At 39.3% G+C, this 11,348-nt stretch overlaps 1 protein-coding gene across 1 annotated transcript; it reads left to right on the top strand.

The window, feature by feature from the left end:
* The first annotated feature begins 3,530 nt into the window (after positions 1-3,530).
* chst1 (carbohydrate sulfotransferase 1) lies at positions 3,531-10,964 on the top strand. The gene is made up of 2 exons (XM_005809476.2): positions 3,531-3,880; positions 5,430-10,964. Exon 2 carries the CDS (start codon positions 5,476-5,478, stop codon positions 6,760-6,762), a length of 1,287 nt encoding a protein of 428 aa, XP_005809533.1. The 5' UTR covers positions 3,531-3,880; positions 5,430-5,475; the 3' UTR covers positions 6,763-10,964.
* Positions 10,965-11,348: the final 384 nt, after the last annotated feature.

Raw genomic sequence — 11,348 nt, 5'->3', positions numbered from 1 at the left:
ACAGATTTTATTTACATGTAAAATGTACATGTGATAAAAAAATATTCCAGGAGGCAGTTTTAGAGTTAAAAAGCTGTTATAAGTAACCAGATTTAATCATCTTAAATGGGGAAAAACCTATCTATTTAATTATTTTGTTTGCCAAAATCAATTAATTTAGGCTTTTTCCACCACATTTAATAGAAAAGGTAGCAGTCAGGCCTTACTGATACAATACACCTGATAAATTAATAATTAGCACATATGATCACATTTATGAAAGCAGATTTTTTTGCCAGTTTTAAGCATGCAGGTAAGAATTAACATAATTCCAAGGGCAAAAACATATCCAGCAATCTGTGCCACCTGTCAGTATAAAGGTTATACATGGCAGTTTTGAAACAATGTAAGCTCATCAGTTACAGATAAAAAAAAAAGATTATTCACCTTTAAAATATGAAAATGGACAGAGGAAATTATACAGGCGAAAATCATAGACAAACCTTAAAAAGTCCATACCACTCACCTCGGGCCTTAGTTTTTGTGGTTCATGTTAGCGCTCATTAGCTACATAAAAAAGACCAGACAAGAATGTCTTGCTTAATAAAGTTGTCAGGAGAGTCTCTTAAAAAACTAAAATATGATTGCAATCTCATCCACTTGAACCACAAAACTACTAGAACAATTTTCCTTTGACGCCAAAGTGGAGATGTGTAGCCATTAGGCACAGCATCATATTTTGTGAAATCTAAACACAGTATATAAATGCAAACCACAAATACAATACAAAATCATTTCACAGGGCAAAGATCCCAAACGAATCAGCAAACCTGCAGCAGTTTTGAAATATGAACAAATCAGGATGCTGCACACTTTGGTTCGAGTGCAACACAGTGGTGAGATCTTGACATCGAGTTGGGCTTAAACAAATCTCTTTGGAATTGAATGAACTGAAACAATGTTTAAAGGACAGTTGTACAAAAGTTTTCCAGTTGCTTTCCCCTCATAAGAATGTGTCTGAATTGATCAGTATGCCCACATGTAATATTCTTTAAATAAATTCTTGCTTAGTATGGATTTAAAATGTAATTGAAAGATTAAAGGTGGTAGAATATGTTACTACGGTTGAGGAATTAAACTTTACAGCATGATATGTAATACTGTATAGAAATAGTCAGATTTTACACCAATACTTGAAGATGCTCTTTGATCTGCCTCCCTCATTTTGCTAATAAGAACAGTGCAATCCTTTGGAATCGTTTTTTTTTTCACACCAAGTTCCAAGTAGTGAATGAAAAATGCCAGACACAAAACCACGCTTCTGTCGCCATGTGAATGCTGGAATAAAGACGATTGAGAGGAGAACAAAGCAGAATACCCCCTCAACCCCTAACACACATTATTTAGCCTGGCACGTTATGAATCTACTACAAATCCCTTTACAGCATGCGCAGGAAGAATAGCCTTATGTGATAATGTGCTGAAAGGCTATCACGCTGCAGCAGATGCCTAGCTTCAATGTGGGAGAGCGTCCCTTGACAAGGCTTCCACAAGCTGGGATGTATTGACATGAACACTCTGGAGACAGCCATGGAATCAGGGCTGTATAGCTACTGCTTTGCTGGCCTCCCCGTGGCACAGCTATAAGCACATCCAGAGCCCTTTCATCTGTAAAGTTGAGACAATAGCTGAGAAGCTCTGCGGAGCATCTAGGAAAGGGTAAATAAATGTGACCATAAACATGTGCGCAGAGAGACACAATCAAAGACCTGCTGAAGCAGATGATTGCCTTTGATAGTCCATGTGATCTCTACTAGAGAACAGTATGCATCTGCGTTATCCAGGGACAACCGCCAGCAGCAGGGAAACAAATGTTTGCATTGCAACCTTTCATATGGCCTACTGAAAAGTATCTCCATGGACTGAATACACTGATGGTCAGGGCTCCTTTTGCATTTATTTCTGCCTGATCATGGTGAGGCATGGAGGTTCTGCTGTCTCTGGTCTTCTTCTTGACAACAACCCATAGATTTTCTATGGGGCATAGGTCAAGCAAGTTCACTGGCCAGTCAAGTGACAGTATATTCTTTAAAGCAAGTATTGTAATTGAGGGAAGGTGCCAAGCTAAATTAGCATCTCCATAAGGCAAAGAGAAGTACACAATTTCCTGATAGAAAGCTGCACTGATTTTAAACTCGATACAACACAGTGGGCCCACACCAGCTGATGACATGGCTCCCCAAATCACTGCTGAGTGTGGAAACTTCACACTCGACCTCAAGCAGATTGGATTTAGTGCTTCTTCCACTCCTTCGCCGCACTCTTCAACCTTGAAATTCACATTAAATGGAAAATATACTTTCATCTAAAAAAGTGATTTGAACCACAAGGATACAGAATGTCTTTCAAAACATTGATATTGCTTCTGCAATAAAGAATCAAATTGAGCCAAACCTACCAAATGTTGACTTTAACCTCTGTTCGTGTTTTGTCAGTTGTCAAAACTGACAAAAGATGGACAGTTTAAAGACCTTGTCATTTTTATTTTCTAATAAGAAGCATAAGCCACTTTTAGACCTAGAAGTTTGGTTCAGGCTAAAACTAGGCAATATGCAGGTTTGACTCATTATGCCTGTCATTATTAGCTCTAAATCAGGACTACATAAAGTAGAATTAACATTGGCTCATGTCTAAGTAAGGTCTTGCCATAATGTTGAATTTAGGTCTATTGCTCAGAGGGAAGACTGCAATCAAGTTAGTCAGGTTTGAAGTTGAGGCATTGTCTAAATTCTACAGGTATTCCTGGTATGGCCTAATGGTAATCTTTTGAAACGCAGGGTGAGGCTTGTTCTCTTTTATCTTGGAGGTAAGAGTTAGGAAACCAATAAATTATTGTATTAACTTACTGATTAATGCAATACGTTAGCACTCATTGCATTAACCATCTCATTTGCTTTTCTTTGCCGTTTCTTTCAATCCTACATTGTCTGAACACCCTACATTTAATTCCAATATCAGCTATTAGCTGGCCGCCCACTCTTTTATTATAGGTTGTGTATACCCAGAAGACAGGGCTTTGCAGAATCTCATAAGCCAGAAGTGGTAATGCTGATTTGACAAGTTAGTCTTTCCACTCTCCTTCTATTTTTTTTAAACCCAGTTAAGATTTTCCCAGTTGAGGCAGGTGGCCCTAATCTAACCAACCAACTACACTCCCAAAAGATAAGTGAGCTAAAGCTAAATGAACCCACATAAGATGCTGGAGCCACCCTGCCTCATGCAAATCAAACATTTGCAATCAAATTAAATGGAATCACTGTGAACACGCTGCTACTTTGGCTGAATGACAGGAGCTGATTTGCGTGCGTGGATAGTAGTGATGATAGTGTCTCTGTGTTACTGTGTGTTTGACAGATAGAGAGAGAGAGAGAGAGAGAGAGAGAGAGAGAGAGAGAGAGAGAGAGAGAGAGAGAGAGAGAGAGAGAGTCAGAGGGAGAGAGGCAGGTGGATAGGGGGAGGGGTCGGGGGTGGTCCAGACAGTCGGTCCTTGTGTACCCTACCTCACTCTCTGCGCATCACTGAAGGGGGAGTTTGGCCGCCGCTTTCCTCGGCCAGTTTCACCGCCTGGCTGGTTAATAATAACACTTCCGCTCCTGCGTTACTCCATCATCTTTTCTCTCCTGTTTTATTCTGTGTGTCCGACACCATCCGTTGAACGCGAACGCCTCGCCCCCCGCGCGTTAGATGGAATACAGGGGGTTGCCAGCCGCGTTTATCTTCTCCTAACTGGGAAACAGCGCACGGGAGGGGGGCGGGAGGGAGACGTTTGAGGACTAAAACACAGCCAGCCGTGATTCATGGACGCACCGCGCATCATGAGGACACAGCCACCGACAACAAGGTATAACAAAACTCTATTCAAATACAACCTCAATATTTTATATTTTTTTTAAGTAGCCGAATTCGTGCTTCCTTGTATTTATTCTGGACAGAAAATTTTGAAGCGTTTGACTGTGATGCGTTCATGTGTACTATATATTGTCTTATCGCTGCATTGGTTAGTATGCCTGCATCACGGAAAAATCTTTGACAGCCTCTAACCTGTCCCCGCTGCAGTGAAATGGGCCATTTTTTTCTACAAAATGTCATTGAGGAGAAAGCACAGATGTTCTCTGTTTATGCTGTTTGCATTGTGAGAGTAGCTATTAAGCAAAACATCCCCGTCCCTGCTTTAAAAACGCATCCTCCAAGTCTCTCAACCCAGACTGAGTAAAATCAGCTGTATTAGTTATTATGTAACAAATCTGGAATTTTAATTTTAGGCTGTCATGTTACTTTGAAATAGCTTTTCTCTATATTATGCAGGCATATTTGCAATTTATTTACTTTATTCCATTTTTATATAGCTCTTGAAGTGGTGATTTTATTCTCTCAATTAAAGTTCACTACACCGAGGCCGTATATATAGGAGTTATTTAAAAATCCAAACAGAACTCATCATTTATTGTCTTACTTACAGGACTACTTCCCCTTGACATGACATTGGCAATGAAGCTTGAAACTACATTGTTTACCTTTCTGGGCACTTTTTTCTTCTAATGTGAAGTGGCTTACAGCTCAATGATTTGTCTGTCCTGTCAAGCCAAATTAGATGCGGACATGATTAAACAGACAAAGAACAAGCCTAGATGCATAGTAAGAGGTGATGCAAGATTTATTCTAGTATCCTTTGTCTAATAATTATTGTGTGAACTTGTAACATTTCTCAATGCATAAGGGAAAGGAAAATGTATATAACATGATTGGTCGAGCAATTTCAAATCAGAATGTGTCATACTGTATTTTAATACTGTATGTGCCACGCTGTTATCTTGGCTCTGATACTGCTGCACATGTTTTGGCAGGCAGTGTCAGTTGACTGGAAAGTAACCAAAAGCAGGGTCTTAGAACTTCTTTATCTATTTTAATTTCCAGAAATTAGACTGCAGAGTTGGCAGGAGAAATGGGAAGTAAATTGAATGATTAAGACAAGTTATTCTGTCTTGTGGCTGCAGCATTTTTTTTAATTCAGATGTGCTTTTGTTCTTTTCTTGTTCGGTATATAAATCATATTTAAACTCATTTCCTCATAAGTATAAAAATCAGTAGGAAGATTTGTGGTAGAATCACAACTAAATACAATGCAGGCGGCACTGAAACCACTGATGACTCACAGTCCGTTCTAAAAAAGGTCACAATACAATTTATGTCTTTAAGATCACTAGAAATTCAAATGAAATTGTCTTGTAATGTGGTCTCTTTCTCTATCTCTCAGTTCTGTGGTGCTTGCTTAGCATTTGATTCAAATGGAGGTTTTGCATTTTAGCAAAATAATTTCAAATATTTTTATTAAATAACCTAAGATATGTACCTGCTTCTTGTAATAAAGACAAAATCTTGTTTGTTCACAGGGAGGACCTGGCATAGGCATCTCTGGCTAGATGAAGTGGTTCAGCCATGCAATGTTCCTGGAAGTCAGTGATTCTGCTGGCCTTGGCTTCAATTGCCATCCAGTACACAGCCATCCGGACGCTCACCTCTAAGCCTTTCCAGCTGTGCCCGCTGCCCAGTCCCCAGAACTGCGGTCTCGGGGCTCAGGAGACAGATCCTTCCTTTGAGCGGGGACCAGCAGGTGGGGCAGGCTGTGATGACTACCCTTACTTTTCCATCAACGCCACCCGTAAACTTCATATACTGGTCTTAGCCACCACTCGCAGTGGCTCCTCTTTTGTTGGCCAGCTGCTGAACCAGCACCAGGAGATATTCTACCTGTTTGAGCCTCTTTATCACGTTTATGCCACATTGGTCCCACGTCAGTCACACACCCGCAACCCTACCGACCGCCGCGTGACGCTAGGTGCCAGTCGAGACCTCTTGCGCAGCCTGTATGGTTGTGATCTCTACTTCCTAGAGAATTATATAAAACCAACACCCACAAACCACACTACGGACAAACTGTTCCGTCGAGGTGCCAGCCGGGCATTGTGCCAGCAACCTGTCTGTGATGCCTTTGGTCCAGGGGACGTTAATGTGGAAGAAGGAGACTGTGTGAAGAAATGCTCAACCCTAAACATGACTTTAGCAACAGAGGCTTGTCAGGAGAAGAAGCACGTGGCCATCAAAGTAGTTCGGGTTCCTGAAATCGGAGATCTGCGGGCTCTGGTTGAAGATCCGCGGCTGAACATAAAAGTCATTCAACTTGTGAGAGACCCACGTGGTATCCTGTCATCCCGGATCGAGACATTCAGGGACCCATACCGATTGTGGCGCATTTGGAGGGCCACAGGGAGAAGACCGTATAATCTAGACATGAATCAGCTCACAGTTATCTGTGAGGACTTCTTTGGTTCAGTTTCAACTGGTCTTAGTCATCCCCACTGGTTGAAAGGGAAGTACATGTTGGTTCGATATGAGGATTTGGCCCGAAATCCACTTCTAAAGACTCAGGAGATCTATGACTTTCTTGGGCTGCATATGGATAAAAATGTGAAACACTGGATACGTGCAAATACTCGAGGAAGCAATGAACCTTCGGCAAAACACAAGTTTGGAACAGTGAGGGACTCAGCGGCTAATGCAGAGAGTTGGCGTTTGAAACTGTCCTACGATATTGTAGAATTCACACAAACCATGTGTCACAAAGTACTGAAGCAGCTGGGATACAAGGCTGTGAAATCAGTAGAAGAACTGAAAAATCTGTCCTTCTCTCTAGTGCAGGACAAAAGATTTGTACCATTTTTGTAAGAAAGATAGTTCTCTAATAACTATTTTTGATATATTTATATTGTTGCCTTATAAGTTCCTCAGTTTGTTTCATTTCTTATGTGATTTTGTTCCATGAAATTTGCACTAAATTTTGGAGGTGTCTGAATGCACTAAGGGAAGTGTTAAGTTCCCTGTGATACAAAACCACACATTTTTCACACATAAAAGATGCTACGTTGCGAAATTTAAAATTATTTGTCCATGAGTGGAATGATTTCAAGGCGCTGTCTCCGTTATTTGCTGTATAAAATATGTCATTTCAGCAGAAGTTAAATATTTGTCACTAAAAACATGGAAATCAGGAAGGACTCCATAAGGCATACATGTTTTTTTAAGACCTGTCATGGCAAACTTTAACTGTACAAGCTCTACTGTGCAATAAATAGTGAATGTCGCAGTCAACCTTTATCACTGTGGCATTTTTATCCATGTGGGAAGAGGAGAGATACCTCTGACAGATGCCATGCTTGCAAAGGATAATTGCAGACAATTAATAGGCTCTCAAGTGAAAGGGGCAGAATCCCATTGGAGGTCACGGGCATCTCATCTGAGGATTTTATAACCATCTGTGATAGACAAACACTCACAAATGAGAGGTAATGCTAAGATCTTTACTATGGAATCCTTTTTTTCAAAAGGATTATAAAATTAATGTAGACCATAAATATTCCAATGCAAGTAGATTTTGAAGCACTGCAGTGAAGAGCCATTGATTACTTTTATTGTATTTATAATTTTGTTGTAATTTGCTGGGGGGTTTTTTGGTTAAATTTATTTCCCATCCATTTCTGCCAGTGATTACAGTATTTGTAACACTATTATATGTTTGCAGATTCAGGTACTTAGTTAAAAACTAAATAATTTCCTTCTTTTTATGTCGCCTTATAAGCAGGGATTACATGATAAATAACACAGCAGAGCAAATAGACCCTATGCATTCTTTTTCAACCAAAAAGCACAGCTATTTTGACATTCTGCCTTGTTTTTGTGTTTATCTCGTAGATAAAAGATTTAGAACCCTGAAAGACAAGTCCTTGTGGAGCAGATTCAAGTGTTTCCAGGATGTGTTCCTGACCAACACTAACACACAGCAACCTTTCTAAAGTTGCATCTACATTAGATCATACACAAAGAGTATTACACTAATGGCTGTCCATAATCTGGGACAAATCCTTTGATCATTAGTGCAGCTGGTGTGCAGTTTTAACCAAGCAGTGTTAATGGACTCAAGGTTGAAATACAGAACACAGCAGTTACATAAATAAATGTGTCAGTCTTTCCTCCAGCTTGCTAAAATAATACTAAACTCATGCGACAGCAGCCAAGGTTTTTGGAAAATGTACCACTTTTCATTTAACTCTGAGAGAAACAGACACCTAATTCCATCTTCAACTGCTTTCCTAAACTCAAGAGCAAACGTAGGGTAAAAATGTGGTGGTCTCATTTAAATTAAAACATAGCATAAGCTGTTGGGTATTGATGGAGTCTCCTGTCATTATTGCTGCAAAAATATACAGTTTGCTCCTCCAGCTGGTGAAAATCTGTATGCTTGGTTTGCAGTTAATTTGCATTTTGAAGTCATGTTATTTTAGCAGTGGCTTATTTGGTAAATTGCCTTTCCAGTTAGCGGTCATTTCATGCTGCATATTGTACTTTATAATCTCCCTCTGCTGCTGTAGGAGCTTAAAATCTATGGTGGTTCAGACTGCATTGCGTAGAAGCTGGTAAAGATGTGAGCACAACGTATGAAGTTGCACCTCTAAAATGCTAAAGAAACACATTTTAGTGTGATTTTGGTAAAGGCATTGCATAATTAAAAAAACCTTGGTGTGCATATGCTACACAGAAAGCAGGTTACTTCAGGGCAAGACCAGATATGATTGTCACTTTTTTTTCATTTGAATTTTTTTCAGAATTCCAAAAATAAAATACTTGCATGGTTTGAAAAGGTAGAAAAGCCATTTTTGTTTTATTAATGAGAAACACAATTAATTAGCTAATAAAAATATTTATGTTGAAACTAATAAATCAACCAAAAAATGGCAAAATACTTAATTTTCTTTATTTTTGTGGCTATTAAATACTTAGGTTTTGGGTGCTGTGAGATACAACTCTTGAGTTAAGATGTCTATTTATTTGCAGACAATGACCACTTGTTTTCCCATAAGATATAAACCCTGTGAATGTAGCATCACACGCCCAAGCTCATCAGTATTGGTGACCGGATGTCCATTGAGATGCAGAGCACAAACCTTTGATCCTCCTCTGTTCTGAGACTGGAGGCAAACTCTCGCTCTTTCTCTCTTCCTGCGCATTCTCTGCCATCTACTTCTTTCTTTCTGTCTTTTTTACAGACATCTCAGGGGATTGTTCCTGTGCTTCAGTGCTCTCTATGTGTTTTTTAAACTTCAGCTTGGAAGTTTCTGAATGTGTTTAGAATAGTTTTAATTCCATACTAAAAAGAGGCAGCAGAAATGGAAAACTGTGTATCTTTTTGGCACTTACGGAATGTATTGACAACGAAGGAAAAAAATCCTTTTGTCAGAGAGTAAGACAAGGGGACTAACAAAAGTTTTCATTTTCTTAGCTCGAGTTTGATTTTGTACACTCATTGATAGTTTACCAGTTACCAACTCAGCCAAGATGTTACAATCAATACTAGCTGAAAACAAACTGTAATTTAAATTTGTTTGACAAAGTTTGTAAAATTGTTCCCCTTACTGGCAACAATAAACAGATGAAATCAAATTTACAATTTCACATTCTTATACCTTTAGCAGTGTCATTCAATATTAATTATTTGAAAATGCATAAGCAACATTTGCAAGCTTTATTTTTTTGAGGTTATTAGTACGTCTAAAATAAATGATATTATTGTAGAAACAATTTGAAGTTGAACAAATACGTACATGTTAATGGTTTAATTGCAGATTCTCTCCCATGCACACATACACACACAATCTGCATCATGATCCCCATGTGTCAGTGTGTTGGTGCATCTCTGAGCTTTTGGTGACCCTTATGTTGTTTTTTGTGTCCCAAGGCTGAACATATGGTTCACAAGCTACTGGGAAAAATGACAAAAAAATCCTCTTTACTCCACCTCCCCTACCCTCACTGTTTTATTCCACTCCTCTCTTGAAGTGGATACAATAATTTGACCCTGTGACTGCACAGCAGAGCAGATAGATCTCTGCTTCTCTATGCTTTCTAAACTGTGCTGTCAGAAAACGTTCTGGTCATTACATGCAAGACAGTTAAGGTAATATTAAGTGTGCAGAATTTGCTGTTAGTGATGATGTTAATCTTGGATGTTTTCCGATGAAAATTTGCTATCTACGTAATTTTTCCTTTGTCTTTGTCTCAGTCTGTGAGTGTGACTTGTTTTGTGCTGCCACTTAGGAAACAGTCTTGGTGCAAAACGAAAAGCCCACTGAACTGCACAGATCAGCTGAATTGTGCTGCCTACTTGTGTCACTGCTGCTGAGGCGGATGTGCACGTTTTTTGTTTTTTTTTACTCTGACAAGTACACCTCATCCCTTGACCATCAACAGATCACCTTTTTGCGAGTTGATTGGTGTTCAACTCTACATACAAGCAGCCCTAGCTGCAGTTTGCATAAGTGAGTTGATTTTAGGACAGAGCTAAACAGATCCATGAAGAGAATTCTCTTAAAAATCATGGAAACTTTTTGTTCAGCTTTCCTGCACAGGCTGTCAACCAGGCTCTTATTTGATTGCTGGTAAAAGGACAGTTGGGGGTTGGCAACTGGAGCTTTGCTAAAAATGATACAAGCCGTTTAATTGAAGCTGTCAGCAGGTCAAGGCAATAGAGGCACAGCAACCAGGTCATTATGTAGTTAGAGATCCAGAACACCATGTTACGTGTAATGGGCCAAAGTGCTTTTGAAAAAAAGGAAAAATTTTCACTGTAATAATCAAACTGGAACCCCTAGTCCTGTTGATAAAAACTAAAGTTAAAATACTCTAAAATCCTACCTTGAAATAACATCTTGAAAATAAGTAAATCTAACACACAGATTATTTGGATTTTGTCGGTGCGCTGTTTCTCGACACATTTGATGTTGCACGAAGCATGCTTTTGAAGTATTTCAAAGCCTGAAGTTGCAATGAAATATCACTTGTAATATAATCATTGAATAAATTACTTTTTGTGGTAACCTATTTTTTCATACTTAAAGGTTTAATAAATGAAAGCAGTAATTCTTGTGTCATGCCTGAACTTATTTTAAGAAATTAGTAAGGGGGGTGAAAACTAGAAATGATAATCTGACTCTTAAATACGAGGAGATGCAGCTGCAACTGGCACGGAGAGGATAGTCTCTGCGTCTCCTGCTCTCATATTCCGACACATTCTCACTCCCAACACTGAGAAGCCATTGATGGTAAATCCCCCCGTGGAAAAGTGGTTATAGGTGAGTGAGAGAGAGCGTGTGCATGAAGTTTTAGTCCAGCTTACGTCACTGTGGTCAGCTGTGACCAGCTGTGGTCGTATTGCATTGCTCTCATTGCTCAAATTCTCCCTTTTGCTGGCCTGAAAAACT

Source organism: Xiphophorus maculatus, chromosome 4, assembly GCF_002775205.1.
Source record: "Xiphophorus maculatus strain JP 163 A chromosome 4, X_maculatus-5.0-male, whole genome shotgun sequence".
NCBI classification, from domain to species: domain Eukaryota; kingdom Metazoa; phylum Chordata; class Actinopteri; order Cyprinodontiformes; family Poeciliidae; genus Xiphophorus; species Xiphophorus maculatus.
This window is presented reverse-complemented; position numbering and strand designations above follow the sequence as displayed.

Coding starts and splice junctions, on each gene's coding strand:
- chst1 (XM_005809476.2), top strand. CDS start 5,476: ATGCAATGTTCCTGGAAGTCAGTGATTCTGCTGGCCTTGGCTTCAATT.